Genomic DNA, 17,880 nt, shown 5'->3' with positions numbered 1-17,880 from the left:
GAATGGAGAGTATCCGACCTATGTCAGTGTTAAAGCTCCATCGCTCTCTGTTTTTGTGTTTACAGTACTTGGGCCATGTGGAAGTGGACGAGTCCAGAGGCATGCATGTCTGTGAAGAGGCTGTGAAGAAACTCAAAGTTGTGAGTAGAGTTGTCTCTTTCTCTCTTTGTGACATATATTGGCGTTTCCTCCTGCAGTTAGCCAAACAGCTCGGCTATGGAAACTCTGCAACACAGCTGGAGCAGGGAACAGCTCTTACGACACACACACACGGTAGAGCTTGATCAGCACACATCAGACTTCAAGAATCATAATCATTAGCACGCATAAAGAGGAGAAGCAACTCATTTTTAACTTTTAACCGCTGTATTAAGACATCTACTCAGGATCAGAACATATTACAATACTATGTCTGATTCTTTTAATAGTGGGAGTAATAATCAAATGTTTTCCCACAAAACTCTTACTTTACTTTAAAATATGTATCATTAGCATATTACTTCTACATTTTGGTCTTGTCTTGCACAGACACATAGACCCAGGACACACAGTGGGGACAGAGAGGCAGAGATCTCCAGAATTGAGCTTCAGTCTCCTTCACTCACCCACAGACTGAAGAATCTCATTTAAAAATCACCCTTTCTCAATCCACTCTTATTTTGAAGTTGAAATCTCTACATTTGTATTAATCCATTTTGAATGAAGGCACATCAAGCCCGTGGGAGAGACACTGGAGTTTTTTTTTCCTCGTTTTCATTTTAATTGCGTTTGGTTTGTGGCGGTGTGGCCTCAGTGCAAAGCCTCCCCACTGCCCCCGGTGTCTCTGCGTCTCTCTGATCTCTTATCGGAGTGGTGCACCGAGGGGGAGGCACTCTCGGCTCTCCTTTCCTCCCCGGGATTATGCAAATGCCGTTTTATCGGTTCGTCGCGCTTGGCGAAATCATTTCCTGCAGCCCTCCGCCCGCCCCTCTCAATACCAGCTCAGAGAGGGATCCCTTTCGTGTTTTTTTCATTTTCAAACTTAATATACAACCCCCCCCTTCCCTAAAATCCTACAGCGGAAAAACTCCAGCTGTTATTCAGTTGGCCTGCTGGAAATGTTTTTCACAATTTGACAATAGGAATCCGACCCGTTTTTTAATATTTTCCCTTCTTTTTTTTAATTCTCTGAAATTGCCCTCAGTTAATCACCATGCCAGGTCCAACACATAGACGCAGCCTGGAAAACCGTGCACAGTCAGGTCATGTACTGTCTTTGACATTATCAATGAATTAGCAAGTCACATAGCATGAACCGAAGAGCTAGAGCATTGTGGGTAGGACAGATGCAGCTCTCACTGATGAAACTGCAGGTGCCCTACAGGAGTCAGGGGGAAAGATGAGGAAAGACCAGCTAAATATACACTCGGGACTGTGCCGAGTTTCTTACTCAATTAAATTATTTTTTACAGTCCTTTCCATTTCATTTGAATGTGAGGCAGACAGGCCCAGTTACTTACTTATATTCACAGGCACCCACCCAGGCTGTTCCATGGCAGTCTGCAATATGTCCTCCTTCTGCAGACTGCGGAGAATAGAGTTTACAGTTCAGTTTAGTGAACTTCAGTTCTTCTCCAGAATGTAGACATCTGTTGAGTCTGCCTCGGGGGGAAATGGTAGAGACCTCCACTTGTGTTCTTAGCAAACAAAGTCCTTATTTACGATCAGATTCTTCAAAAAAAAAAAAGTTTCCCTTTTCTTTCGTTCTGGAGACCTTCAGTGGCCCAGCTGTATACTTGGTTAAGAAACCCACAAAATCGACTGAAGGAAAACCTTGTTCCCCTAGAATTCAATTAACAAGCACCTGTGCTTCAAGAAACATGCAGCTTGTCTGTTTTTTGTTTTTTTTAGGAATGGGAGTATCTGGACTATCAACAAGTTCCTAATCCTGCCTATATCTGGCACGCTCCATGTTGCTTCACAGCTCTCTCCCTAGGACAGTACATGACACACAGTCTAGACCGAGCCATATACTCTCATGCCTGTTTCACACACAGGCAAAATCACAGGAACGGCAGCAGGGAGAAAAAGCAGGTCATGCAAACCTACCGCTGATGAGCTCGCCTTGTTCTAACAATACCCCCATCTCAAAAGGCGCTATTTGGACAGTCTCCACTTTCCCTTAAGGATCTGTTGCAGCTCCACGACTCCTACTCACAGCCTGCACAGAACAGATGCCATCCACACTGCAATCTCTTCTAGCTCTCAGGGACATTGGCTTGTCTTCGGCGTTGCTGGGGTCTGAGACGCTGGAATGCACTGCCAAGGCTTGCGGGAGAGGCCTAATCAGCAAGGGTTTCACCAAGCACCTGTAAATATGATCACTAACACACCAGCTGTCTGATAGCGGCTGATTTTTGTAAGAGTCGCTTTATTGTTTCTGGGCAAAGTGGCCAGGCCTTATTGCACCTTAAGGCAGATCAAATTTACTTTTATTGCTCCACTGTGATTTGAAATGCTTTCATGTTGTTATTAGAATTATTAATAGTAGAAGTAGTAATATTTACTTCCTAGCAAAAGCCTTTAGGGTGATGTATGTACATTTCAAGACTACCGATACAGTAATTTAATTTAGTTCAATTTTTATTTGGTTAAGCACCCTTCACAGGGTTGCCAAAATGAAGAGCAAGAAAATACAAAATACAGTTTTGGACCTCAGTAAAGAAAAATGAACTGAGAGCAAACTCAAAATACAGTGTAGTGATTAAACTAAGTTGCAATTGTGTGGCAGTTCAAGTGAAATTAGAAAATACAGCAGCAGGTACATCGGTGCGAAGTCCTTTGGAGTCAGATCCGGCTCAATTATCGGTGATTTAGACACAGGTAGTGTGCACTTTTTAAATCTGTGGTTTGCTTCCGTTTCAGAGCGGGAAGAAGTCTGTTAAGGCGGTGCTGTGGGTGTCGGCAGACGGCCTGAGAGTGGTGGACGACAAAACCAAGGTGAGGTCCTGCCCGGCTCATGAAAGGACAGCTATTAAACCCCTGGCATAGCACTTACTCATCAGATCCTAGTGCTGCCCACTCAGGACTGGGCAATCTGTGTCTGTCTGGATTTCTTTGTAACGATTTTAAGCCATGGAAGTTGAGTCTTCTCCAGTGTGTCTCTCAGTCTTGCCCTGTGATTGAACCTGATCCCCTGCCCACCACAAATGTTTACGGGCTGGTAAATTCATCAGCTTTTTAAAAATAATTTCTGCAATTAAACAATTTGATTGTTTTTTCAGTTTCTCCGTGTATCAGCTTCTTGGGGGGATACTATACATCACTAATAAAAACACAGATATAAATACATTTTAAAAATACATTGCCCCAGTCTTAGTGTAGAAGATCAAAGTAAAGGACATGCATAGTTCCCATAATTTTAATGATTAAGTTGCTGCTAATTTCCCCAATTATGCCCCTACTTAGACACACAATGCCATCTAAGGGTCCAGTTCCACAACAGGTATCCCAAAATAGTGTGCTATTTTTCCCTCTGTACCTGAGGAGTCACCTCCCACCTCCCACCTCCCACCACCCCCACTCCACCACAGTGGATTGTAGAATGGGTTCAGGTGGTACTGGCTGGTACTGGTAGTTGTTCGTTTGCTTTGTAATCTGGAACGGAAGCAGACAGCGAGGGCCCGAAGCACCCCCCCCACCTCACTCCTTACTCAGCATTAGTCAGCCCCCCGGCCCAGACAGTGCCCGGCACAGTTTCTGCCCCCTTCTCCACACTTCCCTTCCCCAGACAATGACCCCCTGCCCACTCCTTTTGTCCCAGACTGGGGCCTTTTGCCCAGGCGAGCCAGGAGTGCTGAATCTTCATTGCTGACAATGGAAAAAGAAAGTACACTAGCTTAACGGCCTATTCAGCGAAGCCCAGGGGCCTCCTGCCAGGCTGACATAATGAGGCAATTATTAGAGTTTCTTTTCAGACACAAGCAGTCTTTTTGTGTGCTGTCCCCCACCCCCCCTATTACTAGCAACCAGACCCCCAGCCCTCCCCTCCGTATCAATCCCTCTGTGCTATCTGGAGGGTCTGAGCCTGCCGGCCTCTTTAATAGGGTGAGTGAAGTTGAAGATGGCTGTCCCTTCACTCCCGCTCTGTAGCTCCACTCTGGTCCCTGCGGTCGGCTCGCCACATTGTAGTCGCACCGCCCCTCCCACGTCCCAACGACTTCATAATCAGCTAATTGGCCATTAATGAAAGCAGTGTTCTTTCTCCTTTCTCCAGCATCACTGGGAGTAGGGTGAGAGGGGGCACTTCTCCCCCATACAGAGTCATCGCCGGACAGATCTCAGACTGCCTCCCACGCCAATCTTGTCTGGCTGACCCCCTGGTTTTGGAATTCTTATGTAACCTTGTTACAAAGGATTAGAGTAAAATCCCTGCACTTTTTCATTTTTCATTTGGAAAAACCCCACTGGGAATTTTTTAGTGGCAGCTCAATATACACCATGCGTCCTGGATCAAGTGTGTATTTATCTGGCACTTCCTGCAGCCACAGATGTAATGACATTATGCTCCAATCTGATGCTCTTTTTTCCTGACAGTCGCAATAAAGGTCATGGTATTTTACTGCACAAAATTGCTGAATTGATCTATAATTGTTGTGCAAAGTGTCTATTTCTCTGACAGAATTACAGTTACAATCAGAACATACATGTATACAGTATGTACAGAGGTGTATTTAGGGAGGGGCCATTTGCATGAGAATAGCCAAAGGCAGAGAGATATGGAGTTTCAGGGAGTCCTGTAATGGATTAAGTGGCTCAATAAAGACTAAAGATGATGCTGATGAGATCATTTGTATATATATACATCTCGTCTCTTGCAGAGTTTAATGTATTCCATTTTTAGTTCCAGATCGTGGTACTTTCATTCTCTCCTCCGCTTCATTAAAAGGTGATGGAGGTCAATAGGTTACGACTTGCGCTTTGCTGCTGCTTTGCCAGTATAAATATGCCGCAGCAGATTAGCTCTGAACAGACAGAAATATGCTGCAACATGCTGCTGAGATTTTGATGAACCCTGATTGTCAGCACAGTGAATCCACTAAGTAGTGCTGAAGTGGCTGGAAGTGGCTAATTGCCCCCAGCTGAAGACAGGCACCCCACACTGTCTAACAGGCACCTACCCCGTGGCCGCCCCTCAGTGTTCCAGCTGCCTGCCCACCTGTCCGATCCTGTTGACAGTACCCAGCCCCTTGGTGCCACATGTGTCTCCTGGCTACTGTCAGAGAGTGGCACAGTGCTGGACTCACACCTGCATTCTGTACAGCAGGGGACAGATCAAACGTACTTTCTTTATACTTGAGGCTCAAGTCACAGCTCCTGGAGGGCCACAATGTCATCTTGTTCACTTTATTAGGAGGTCTCAAATATTTACATAATATAATTACTCTAACCTCTTATGTTTTTCTTTCTCGCAAGTTTGTCGTTGTTTTTTATAGGGCTCTTACAGTTTAATGGCCTAAAAGGTGCAGTCGCCTCCGAAGGCCCAGGCTCCTATAATCCATTCCCCACTTAGCCGACATGATTTGCACTTCTCAAGTTTACCAGGCAGTCAAACCAGTTATGTAACTCAAGAGCTTCTGTGCAACAAAAGCCAGAAAACACTGTGGCACTGCCAAGAGTTCAAGACCCATTTTTTCTGCAGTGTGATGGGTGGAGGGTGGGAGGCGGGCTTTTACTGTAGGAGCCACTCAGAACAAAACTGAAAAAACAATCATCAAGTGGGGGCTTTAGCCAAAACAGTAAGACACTCCTTCCAGACAGAATCCCATCCCAGTACAGCAGTCAGGCCTGGTTTCCTTTCCCCCAGACCTTACACTGTCTCGGCTGCAGCCCAGGCCCTGTGGTGTTGTCATTGGCTGCATCTCCTTGGTTGTAAAAATACAGGTCCTTGCTGTTATTTCTCGAGTGGCTGCTAGAGTTGTCTGTTGCTGCGTATCCAAGTCTCTTTATTAAAACCCCATTCAATCGGTTGACCGCAGGTTGTCTCGCTACAGGACCTGATCGTGGACCAAACCATCGAGAAGGTGTCCTTCTGCGCGCCCGACCGCAACTACGACAAGGCCTTCTCCTACATCTGCCGCGACGGCACCACCCGCCGCTGGATCTGCCACTGCTTCATGGCCCTCAAGGATTCGGTGAGTGTGGCGCCGGCCAGCCACTCCTCGGTTATCGGTGTCAGTAGTGCTCCCAGTGTTCTTCCGTTTGGTTAGTTTGTTGGCTTGCCGTAATACGAAAGCCGATACAGTGTAGCAGAAGACAATGCAATACAAATCCAGTTTAGCGAATGTGCTGAAGAAGTGTAGTACGCAACATGTGGTGTTCGAAATTACTCTTGCTCTGATCTTTATATGTGGTTGGGTGGAAGCAGCATCATATTGCTTTGAGTGTGTAGGTGACTGTGTGAGGAACAGTGGGGAAAACAGTGTGGGGGGACGTGTGTGTGGACAGTTTGAGGACAGTGTGTGGGGCGTGCACTATTGTGCAGTTCCTGTGCTGACGCTGTGTGCACCGTGTCCTCCAGGGGGAGCGCCTGAGCCACGCGGTGGGCTGTGCGTTTGCCGCCTGCCTGGAGAGGAAGCAGCGGCGGGAGAAGGAGTGTGGGGTCACAGCCTCCTTTGACGCCAGCCGCACCTCCTTCGTGCGCGAGGGCTCCTTCAGGGTTACCTCCGCCAGCCAGCAGGCCGACCGCGAGAATGTCATGAAACAGCTGCAGGAGAAGAAGAAAGGTACTGCCCCCTGCCTGCCCGGATGAGCAACTGCATCACAGAGATTTCAATTGATTTATTTAAAATATTTCTGTGTTGTCATTTTATGATAATTTGATTCAAGTCGACACCGAATCCCATTCCCGATGGTAGGTACAAGTTAGCCCAAACATTATCATTACTTGGCCAACGCTTATATCCATTGCTCATTAAATAAGTGAATGGTTTATTGAGCAAAATGCATGACACAGGAACTGCAGTGAATGAGGTGCATGAATACAGCCGAATATCCCGCCCCATTTAGCTCTCGTAGGTACAAAAGAAGCCAAGAAGACTGTATGTATGGACACACGGTTGTATTTGAAAGCATTGACACGCTATTTTGTATATCTAGTTTAATAGATATTGTTTATTAAACTACTCTTATTCCTCAGTGATACCTTTTCAGAGTTTTAAGAACACTGATTCAGCCTACAGGAAACCAGTTATTCCAGTTATTTATTAGCAGATGACCTTGCAAATGATCTAAGGTGACTTATAGTTTACACAAGAAACATGTCAAAGCATTCTAATCAGTACAAAACACAATAAGCATACATCCTAGTACAATTACCTAATCAGACATAATTCAGTCCTGAACTGCGTCAAGGCAGCGCCCTGTTTAAAGTGTGGACTTCCACACCACTGAAGTGTGTGTGTGTGTGTGTGTGTGTGTGTGTCTGTCTGTCTGTCTGTCTGTCTGGTTTTCACGCTGCCATGTCCCGTCTCTCTCCCAGCAGAGACTCCCGTGGCCATCCCCGCCATTCCCCCTGGCGCCGCCTCCCCCCCTGAGGGCGCCGCCTCCCCTGTGGACAAGGCAGAGCCAGGGGGCCAGCATGCCATCCCCCGCCGCCATGCGCCCATCGAGCAGCTGGTGCGCCAGGGCTCCTTCCGGGGCTTCCCTGCCCTGAGCCAGAAGAACTCCCCCTTCAAGAGACAGCTGTCCCTGCGGCTCAACGACCTGCCCTCCACCCTGCAGCGCAAGACGGACTTCCAGGCCAAAAACCCTGGTGAGCCTCCCAGCTGCTGCCAATACCCGCTGTGCCACACCCTGGCACACCACACCCCACCCAGGCACATGCTAACAGTTCGGGAAACAAATTCTAATGCAAAACTACTTAATGGCCTGTTTGTAATATTTCTGGACAGCCTGGCTCCTCTCTCTCTCTTGACCCCCATCCAGAGAGCAGTGATTTAAATGCACTGCATTTTGTTAACCCAGCATCAATCGGTTCTAAACCTCCTTCTGCAGAATCTATCGTGTAGCTGGGTATGGGGGTGTATGCCATTGGTGTGTTGAACACTAAGATGAGGGCGGGGCCATCTGTGGAGAAAGGTGCTGTACAAAATGACCCTGCCCTCGCCTGACTGGCTGAGTCCAACAGCAGTGCCATCAAAGGTTTTTTTTTATTCAGGCAACTCCGTCTGAACTCCTAAACCTGCCACACACACAATGGCTGTATTGAGCAGGCCCTCAGATCAGCTGTGTGACTCGAACACTGCTGCCAGAATGAATTGCGGCGCTCTCACAGCCCAGTGCAGCACAGCATCCTCTCTAACTGGAGCCATTAACTCTAAAAGAAAGAATTGGAAAGTACTTAGTGTAGCCACAATTTTGCAAATTTAGTTCTAATTCTCTTTCTGGTGCTGAACCTTGAAAATATGTGGTCTCCTCTCATTTGTAGCCTTTCTGTACTTTATGTCCCAGAATAATTCAAAGAAATAGGAGCAGCAGTTACAGAGGTGTGAGAGCTGTGCAGAAAGTGAAAATCTGACCCGTGTTTTCTCTTGTCCACCCAGTGCCCGAGATGGACACTTCGGCGATGCCCGGCGAGGCGGACAGCATCAACGCCCTATGCTGCCAGATCAACACCTCCTTTACCAAGCCCTCTGAGGACCCCTTTTCCACGGCCACCTCCAACGGCATCCCAGCCTCCATGGCACCCCCCACCCTGCCTCCCCCTCCTGCACCCCCACAAGGTGAGGCAGAGCATCAGGCAGGGGCAGAGGAGGTGCTGGTGGAGGTTTGCCCCCCGGTGCCTCCTGGGTGATCTGCTCAGTTCTGCTCAGCTGGCATGAGCTGATATTATTAAAAATCTATTTATGTATGTATTTATTTTGAGGGATTGATTTACACTCAATGATTTTTTTGTTCCTGTGTTTTTTTGCAGGTACGACCACATGGGCACAGAGCGAGCCCCCCACCCAGTCTCCACCCCCCTTCCAAGGCGGGCACAAGCGGACGCCCTCAGAGGCCGAGCGCTGGCTGGAGGAGGTGGCGAAGGCGGTCAAAGCCCAGCAGCAGCAGCAACAACCACAGCAGCAGCAAGCACAGCTGCCCCAAGCCATGTCCGCTGTGCCCATGTCCCTGCCCTCGGCCATGCAGCCCTTCCCCATGGCCTTCGATGCCACCCCAGCACCAGTGGGCATGTATGCCCCCCCGCCCCTGCAGCCCGCCTTTGTGCCCATGCCGACCTACATGCCAGCCCTGGCCAACAGCATGACCTACCCCAATGCCAGCGTCCCTGTGGTGGGCATCACGCCCTCCCAGATGGTGGCCAATGTTTTCTGCACGGCGGCAGCCTCAGGGGCACCCACAGCCGGGGGGGTGGGCAAGATGGGAGGGCACAGCTTCACCACCCCCGGCTTCACGGTCGGCCCCTACCACAACCCCGCCGCCCTCAACGGCATGCCCCCCATCCCCCCCATGCCCGCACCTATGGCCACTGCCACACAGAATGGCACCACAAACGGGACGAGCACAGGCTGGCCCTTGGAGGCCCGGCAGCTGGCAGGCGCATCCGGGGACGCACAGGAGGCCGATCGTTTCGAGGCTCAGTGGGCAGCACTGGAGTCCAAAACCCAGCAGAAAGCAGCGAACCCCTTCTCTAACGACCTGCAGAAAACATTTGAGATCGAGCTTTAACTGAGCCCCAGGCCGGCTGTACGGACTGCGACACAGACACAGCGCAGACAAGACTGAACCACTCTGCTTTACGTTACGTTACATTTTTATTGGGAGTTTTTATTTCCGTTCATTGCTTCCTTTCTGTCTGTCTTCCTGTCTGTCTTTTTTCATTCCTTTTTTCTTTAATTTTTCTTGGCTGAACCACTCCTCTCCCCCCCGCTCCCTACACTCCACTGTACGAACAAAACAAACCATCCCTTCTCCCCCCTACCTACTCGAACCCCAAAAACATGAAGAAAGACTAACTGATCCTTATGTCTTCTGGATACACTTCATCTCAGATTGTGGATGCCAGCGCTCTGACCTGTAACCTTAAACACTCCATTTTCATGTCTGTGACACCGTGAAGACAAAACAAAACAACTGAGGTTAGCATTCTTCTTCTGCGACAAGAGGCCATATTTTGAATCCTAAAACATCCCGCCTAATGGCCACGGCCTGCTTCACAACAGGGTGATGATCTCAAGGCAAGAAGCATTAAAGCTGAAGCACAAGTTAAAAGAAAAGGCTGATCAAGGAATTAAGGGGAACAAAATGTATTTACAGGAAGTGTGCTATTTAAAGGGGTAACAAAATAAGTCAATCTGCCATTTACTTCCCTTCCTTTCCCTAATTCACTTCTTGTTTCTTTTTGTAAAAGAAGGGGGGGAAAAACAACATGCTTTTTCAACATGGCAAAACTGCCCAAGCCATGCCGGGGTTTGGGTGGGCAGTTGGCTCTACCCTGCAGCTGGTAATTATGGTCTGCCATTTCTATGCCCTCCAGTGTTGTGAAAAGAGGCCTGACAGCACATGCGTAGGAAAGCACACGTGTGAGTGTGTGTTCAGTTGTTCAGGTTCTCAAAGATCAAGGTGGATGTACTTCAACAAGTCAGATTGTATTTGCATCAAGATTTCAAGTGAAGCCTATTGCCGTTCATGTTCATCTTTTAGCCTTCCCCGTAATAGAAAATATTTTGTAGCACCATGAAAATGATGTATGTGATGTGCTTTAATTTGCAATCGGCTGTTATCATCACTTGAAATCAGCAATTGTTTTCCCAAATCTACACTGGGATAAATCTTTTGATCTTCAACCTGACTGAATGCTGTACTTCTGAACTAATCTGGGGGAGCTGAAGGCCTGTGTTATCTCCTTCTAAAACACACACACACTTCCTAGGCATGTGCTAGCCAAGACAATCCCCTCTCTTCATTGCAGTCCACAATGTTAGCAGTGGATCCTCACAGAGCCACATCATGATAGGCCCTAGGCCTGTCTAACCATCCCATGTAGGCTGTGGAAGTGTGTGCAGGTTTGTCATGCTTTTTTTTTTGGTTTGCTTTTCCAAATTACCCTTAAACCAAGCTGTCAGGTGTCACATGCCGATCTGTCAGACTAGATTCAATAGTATGTGTGACGTGCTCCTAGCCTGTGCAGTCGACAAAGGGGGCTAGTTCACCAGCCATGTTATTTAGCGCTGGCCCTATTTTGGTAGTTTGTTGGTTTTGGTAAGGTGTCTAAGGCTAGTTCATACCAGTCCCTTTACCTTTCAGAGATGAATGGGAGGGGCTTGTGATGGATCTCGGTCTCTGTTGATGCTGGCGACCTTGATAGGGTCAGTGGTTGGGCACCAAAGTCAACTCCTATAAGTGGCATTCCTACGCCAAGCCTACACAATACAGATGGGTCAGTCTGCTCAAATTAAGGGAGGGAAAGAATTTGAGGTCACACAGAACAAGCAAGCATTTTTTGTTGTTTTTAATGGCAGTGGTATTGCAGGTCAGCTTGGGTCAAAACCAATGCAGTTATCGCTCAAAACTATTTTTCAGTCAAACCCGATCAGACTTTGTATTGGATGACTGCGGGCTCAGGGCTCCTGGATATTAGGTTTATTGAGCCCTCTGTGACTGCTGAATCCTGTTGATGTATTTATTTATTATTAGAGAAGGAATTGACAGGGGAGGAGGCAGGCAGCAGGAGGAAAGTAGGGGGATGTGAGGTTGGGTTGGTTCCAGGCAGGTTGGAGTAGGTAGCAGGTGGCGGAAGTGCATGAGTGAGACGTTGGGAATATCTGATATATCTTGAGCTGCTCAGAGACTTAAGACAGACAGATCCATACAGTTTGCTCTAGCTTTGTTTTTCTTTTCGTTGACCTATACAGCATACTATTCAGTGCACTTTTGGTTTGCAGTCTTGATTTAAAAATAAAAAGATTGGAAACTGCAGCCAAGCCAAGACTCAAAAGTGAGGAAGTGTTTACCAATAGAGGAAGTTTTGCACTGACTGAAGGGAAGAACAGACCGAGGTAAGGTTTGAAGAGCAGAAGAGATGACGGGGGAGAGTTTAATAGTGATTGACACAGAGGGATCAAGCTAAAGGAGGCTCCCTCTAGTGTAACTCTTAGACAGGAGACTTCCTATTAGCCCAGCATCAGAGGCTATTAGATTTTGATGGAAATTAAGGGGTGGTCTGTATATCGGAGGAAGCTAGGGGCAGTGAGAAGAACAGTGTGGCAGGTGAGGGTGCAGGAAATGTAAAGGAAGTAGACAGATGGCATTGAATTACAGATTGGGTGCCCAAAACAAAATGATATTCTGTAATATTAGATGGAAACTGAGAATGATTAGCATTATCTTTATTACAACCCCCTGCGTGAGCACTACCATTGGTTGCCCATTCCCACGGACCCGTCTGTTTCTATGCCCATCGGTGACTGACCATGTGTTTCCTGACAGACTTTTTGCCTTTTTCTGCAGCATGTTAGTGTTTTGTGATGGGAGACTAACCAACCAATCAGATCCATTCAAATTGGAGACCATAAGTGGGTTTGCACCCAAAGATGACGGATGTGACACAGCTGGTGAACTGACTCAACAAACATCCTTGCCAACTCGTATAGCTGTTTAATAGTAGAGTGGTTGTTTTTATAATAATTTATTTTGTTTTGTAATTTTATCTTTATTTTTATTTTGTTTAGTGACAGATTTACATTACTCTGGTCCAGATAATTAAAAGACAAACATCAAACCTGTTTCCTTCTCCTGTAAAGACATCAGGGATCAAGCCTGTTGACTCAGTGGGTCCTTTTCCTTTGAGAAACCAAAAGAAAAAGATTTTTAGCTGGGAGTGACTGGCATTACTGAGGAGTGATGTTGCTTGAGCTTGACTATAGAAAGGCCTCAGATTCTATAGTGTATGTTTTAAATTGGATGGAGGTGAAGGAAGAGTTATTTTTATTTTGCTTTGAAATTTTAGCAGTGTGTTAATATACAACCTAAGGAAGTATTTTGGCCAATTACGAGGCGTCGCTGTGTTTGAAACGTGAGGTACAGTACAACGCATGGTTAGGCCCATATACTACTGTATTGGGGGAGCTGTATGACTCCACTGCTTTGTGATGCCTAGTGGACACAGACAATGCAGCTTTTCAATTAAACAAGGAGATTTCAAACCTCTGCAGAGTAAAGAAAGGTCCACAAAAATGGTCAAAGAATGAGTTAAATATGTGACGTGATAGAAACCAAACCAAATGGGGAATAAAAATATCTGGTTAGTACAATAACTTGGCCTGTGAGTTGATACCAGGACTAGTCGAGGGTCACCCCACTCAGTGAGACTGAATTGCAGCCTAACTGGAGATTACTTTTTCGAGAATAAGTACAGGAAAAGGATGACTTTCCGCCAAGTCATCGAATTTATTTTCTTAAATTGTAAGAGCATAATGTGATTTAAAACAAGAAAAAAAAAATCCATCATAGCCAGTTCCGTTACACATAAATTCAAAACATGACAGGAATACCTTTTGTGTTTCTCGAGCTGCGGCCCAATGTTGCAGACCAGCCAGGATCCAAAAATGGTACTTCTGGTTTGTTTTCCTCCTTGCGTGTTATCAGCACATGTTGGCTACATTATCCATTTGTTACCAGTCACCTTGGGATGAGGCAATCAGGTTCAGAATGTGTGTTTTCTTGACCGTGAACTTGATTTATTAAAGAAAAGACTTCCGCCTAATAACCAACCCACCAATCACAAGCTCCAGTCTTGATACTCCATGCTGGTCTTTCATTGGATATACCCAACATCCACCTTGACTTGCCTGGACTCCTGCAGTGGGGCAGTTTTCACAGGATCTGGGCTCAGCACGGCGCTACATGGGCAGACATATTCCGTCCACACAGGGTGAGGTTGGCGGCTGGTTCATGACCCTTCGCGGCCGACACTGAACAAACGCTGGTCGTATGCGTCTTTTCTCGAAAGTCTTTAAGTTAACGAAGCTCTCTGACTGGACCGGAAAGCAGGGTTTTGTGCAGGTGGTGAAGTGGACTCTGTAGAGCAAAACCGGGACAGCTGTGTGCTTCAGGCGTTCTCTGCGAGCGGGGGCCACATATGACGTTCCAAAAATGGTACAGTTCGCACACAGCTCAGTATTCGGTGTGTAAAACCTTGTCTGTTAGGTACTCGTACAAATATACATCCTCTCCATGTTCTTTCCCCCTATGCCAATCAATAAAGTACTGATTGTTATATTTACATTATTATTTTTGCCCCTCATTCCCCCTATCTAAATTTGTAGGTCAATATGTTTAAGAAGAAGAAGAAAAAAGAAACTAAATTACCTCATAAACTTGATTGTAAACTGTAGTGTAGTGATAACAAACCAGTCAATCTTATTTTTAATCTTTATTTACAGATTTTTGTATCTAAACCTACATATTTGTATTATAATTACATTGTACAAAGATAAATAAATAATATAATGTTAAAAAAAAAAAACGTTTTGGTTATTTTCTGTACTTTATCTGTCTTGTACTGTATATTTTTTAATATATCTGTGTCCTATCTGCCTACAAACTGTACATACCTGACTGACTGACTTGACAGGCTGCATGGCCACTCGTTGGAGCCCTAGAGAGAGTTCAAAGAAGAGGACTATAGTTACTCCACTACACAGTCAAATCCGTGTCCTACACAGAGATTCAGTATCTCTTCAGCCTAGAACAGATTTTCATCAAAGGGATTTGGTTCAGTCTTTCAAAACACTGACCGGTATCTGCAAGCTTCAAGATGAACAGGACAACACGGACCAGAGACCACAAATGGAAATCTAGAATAGGGCAAAAAACCAAGGTCAATCTGATTTCATTAAGAAAACACCTGGATGGAATTCTGGGTTTTGACTCGCAACTGGCAACCAAACAAGTAAGTTGGTGCCAAATGGTTTCCCTTCACTTCACTTTAGCTTTTCTTAAGATTTGAACCAATATGCTGAGTAGAGGTGACACCATATGCATCGTATAGCCTACATTTTCTCCTTGTTCCATAGACTGAACTTTGTATAATTGTGTATCATTCTGCTCCCTCTGGCAGGGAGCCAGTCTTGGAACAGTTCAATAATGTAATTCTCTTTATCACAGTGTGGTTAAATCTCTTTCCAACCCTTTCTGCTTCAGGTAGGTATTGGTTTTATAACTCTGTAGGAATCACCTGATATATCACATGACATGATTGAACTTCTGCACCACATGTATTGAGAAATAACTGGCAATATAGATTTTTATTCCATCTCCGTTTATGATTTACCTTTTTGCTAACAGTGCAGAATTTTAGATATTAAATTCCCATTTCATTCTAACACCGGATAGTTACATGCAGTCCAGTGCTAAAAAAAAAAAAAGTTTTCATATATCCCCCCCTCCAAAAAAAATTGACTTTTATTACACCTCTTGAGGCAAGACTCCCAAATTTCAACTCATAACCTCACCCCAGTGGCCACAAATGTAGGTCAGGAATCAATCAAACAAGGAGCTCTTTTATTCATAATTTCCAAATGCCATGTGAAAACGCTCATTCCTTAGAACTGTAGTCATTTTAATAGTATTCTGTTATTTTCTTCAGAGAACGCAATAGGAGGGATAGGGAGGAAAGAGCGGAGGATCGGATTGGGTCTGGAATATGTTCTACTTTGGTTGCCAAGGAAACTGCAATGAATGGGTAATTTATATACATCCCAAAAGCTCCCTATAATGCTGAGCTGCACAATACATATAAATTAATTGGCAGTAAAAAGGTCACAAAATGAAGGGGAGCGATGCCAGTGCTCTCCGCCATATCCGCCGCACTCTACAGCCTGTGGGAATGTTTTTGGTGTGTCTGTTGCCAAGAGTTCAAATGGAAAAATCTAAGACTTTCTATGTCTGTTCTCCTCTGTAACATGAATATGTTGTACACTGAGACTCCCCAGGGATTATATCTCAGGTGCATGCAACAAAAATGAAGAAAGAAAGAAAATATTGAGTGTTTTCAGTTCTGTAAGAGTTTCCATTTCTGAATCGCACAACAACACCCTACTGTTCCATGTTGTCTGGCTCTGACTTACAACTTTGCTTTGAGAACGTCTTGAATTGTGTGGCGTTTTTCTCCCCGGCTGCACCCTCTCGTGGTGGTGTTGACCCCCTGCCAGTGTGTTTGGATGGAGAATTTTTTCCTGAATGTCACTCCGCTACAATCAGTTTCTAAGAAGCTGCACTGGGTGTTGTTTTAGCTTTAATGGCGCCATTGTCAGCAAAGAGGCACTCAATCACATTGTTTCTTGGAAATCACTGTCACTGCCTCTTTATATGGGGGGTGGGGGTACGCTACTGGTCCAGTTTCAACTCTTTAATCAAACTAAGCCCTACCCACTTCCCCTGTAGGGGTGAGATGGGGGATGGACAAGCTATGGCTTTGACCACAGCCATCATTGATGTTCCCAGCCTCTCTCCCAAGGGGGTCATTCATTGCAAACATCATAAGTGACTGTTCTGCAATCTGTATAGCCAGCCAGCCTGCTTATATAGTAGCCGGTAGGAAGACGGGTGGGGGGGCTGAAGTACTGAAGGCAACCACCTGTAATGAGCCCCTGTCTAAGCATTTGGAGAGGTTTGGAGGATTGCCTAGAAATGGGTTAAGTTGAATGTCCAGTTTGGGCCAAGCCACTCCTACAAATTGCTTCAGCTGTTTCTTAGTTTTATTCTGCTATATATGTGGTTCCTGCTCGTGTTTTGGGACTCAGATAGGTGAATTCGTGATTTTTCTACCAAGCACCCTTCATTATGGTTTGCTTATTTTCAATCTCTAAATTGCTCTTTGGCTACATTTTGAAGGGTGTTTTACTAAATAAAAATTACTGAATTGATTGATTACAGTAAGAGTCTATGGGAGTTATTAGTAATGGCCTACTGGAAGAGACTTAATAGTCTTGTGAGTAACGAGGTGTGAATCAAAAAGCATAACCATGTTCAAAATCCTGGTCCCGCAGTTGCACACTGGTACATTTCGGAAACGGACAAAAGGGTTGCGCAGCCAATTATTTGTAAAGGACCGTGTGACTCTTTGCCCTTCCCCTGTTGGCAGGAAGGGGAGTTCAGACACAGTGCCCAATCAGAGCCGTTCAACATCAACTGGTGTCCCCCGCTGGCTCCAAATATCACAGGACTAGGAAAATTGCTGGAGCGCCTAATCTCTTTATGTTGCCATTACAAAGTGGCAGATCCCAGCTTCTTTGTTTTTCGGCTAGGTTTTTTTTTTTCTCTCTCTTAAGATTCGGGCTTAATTTTTAAACTCTCTTTCACTCTTTCCCTTTGCCACTTGTTTACCCCCTACTAAGCTGTAATGATTGTACTCTTGCCAGGGCTACAGAGGCACCTAACTGAGGGGTTTATACCAGATTTTATTGCCTACCCCCACCACCCCCGCCCTCAGTTACAGAGCTTAACTTAAGCATGTTGGCACTCTGCAGCCTCAATGGCACTGCTTCAGCCCACACCAGCCCTGGGATCGGTGCCAGCCCCCGCCATTCATAAAGTAACAGGGCCTCACAGAGAAAGAGAGAGAGAGAGAAACTATAACTCTGTACACTGTTTTACATCTAGAACACAGAACCTCGGCCTTCAGCTATCTGTATTTGCTGTATTGACCTGGCCAAGCTTCATAACCCTGAATAAAGTACAATTTCTCAGAAGGTAAGTTGCAATGTAGCTATAATGCAAACACAGCATCAGCTAAGTGTGCACACTATTTTTCAGTGTTTAAACTGTCCTTTAACACTTTTCTGGAATACCCTGTATCTTAGTATTATACCTATAATGCTATTATAATGCTATACATAC

The 17,880-nt window shown here is 45.7% G+C and overlaps 1 protein-coding gene across 5 annotated transcripts in view; it reads left to right on the top strand.

The window, feature by feature from the left end:
• numbl (NUMB like endocytic adaptor protein) overlaps positions 1-14,496 on the top strand; it is a 61,192-nt gene extending 46,696 nt beyond the window's left edge. For 4 of the 5 annotated variants that reach the window (XM_066704020.1, XM_066704025.1, XM_066704023.1 and 1 more), the window contains exons 3-9: positions 66-140; positions 2,905-2,979; positions 6,018-6,173; positions 6,560-6,764; positions 7,520-7,792; positions 8,583-8,762; positions 8,954-14,496. In XM_066704020.1, the coding sequence (XP_066560117.1) occupies positions 66-140; positions 2,905-2,979; positions 6,018-6,173; positions 6,560-6,764; positions 7,520-7,792; positions 8,583-8,762; positions 8,954-9,708 (1,719 nt within the window). In that variant the 3' untranslated portion in view covers positions 9,709-14,496. The remainder of the gene's footprint in view (positions 1-65; positions 141-2,904; positions 2,980-6,017; positions 6,174-6,559; positions 6,765-7,519; positions 7,793-8,582; positions 8,763-8,953) is intronic. The other variant, XM_066704022.1, reaches the window with a different exon arrangement.
• The last annotated feature ends 3,384 nt before the right edge of the window (positions 14,497-17,880 follow it).

Source organism: Amia ocellicauda, chromosome 5, assembly GCF_036373705.1.
Source record: "Amia ocellicauda isolate fAmiCal2 chromosome 5, fAmiCal2.hap1, whole genome shotgun sequence".
Lineage (NCBI taxonomy): Eukaryota > Metazoa > Chordata > Actinopteri > Amiiformes > Amiidae > Amia > Amia ocellicauda.
Note: the sequence above shows the minus strand (reverse complement) of the source record. Positions and strands in the feature narration are given on the sequence as shown.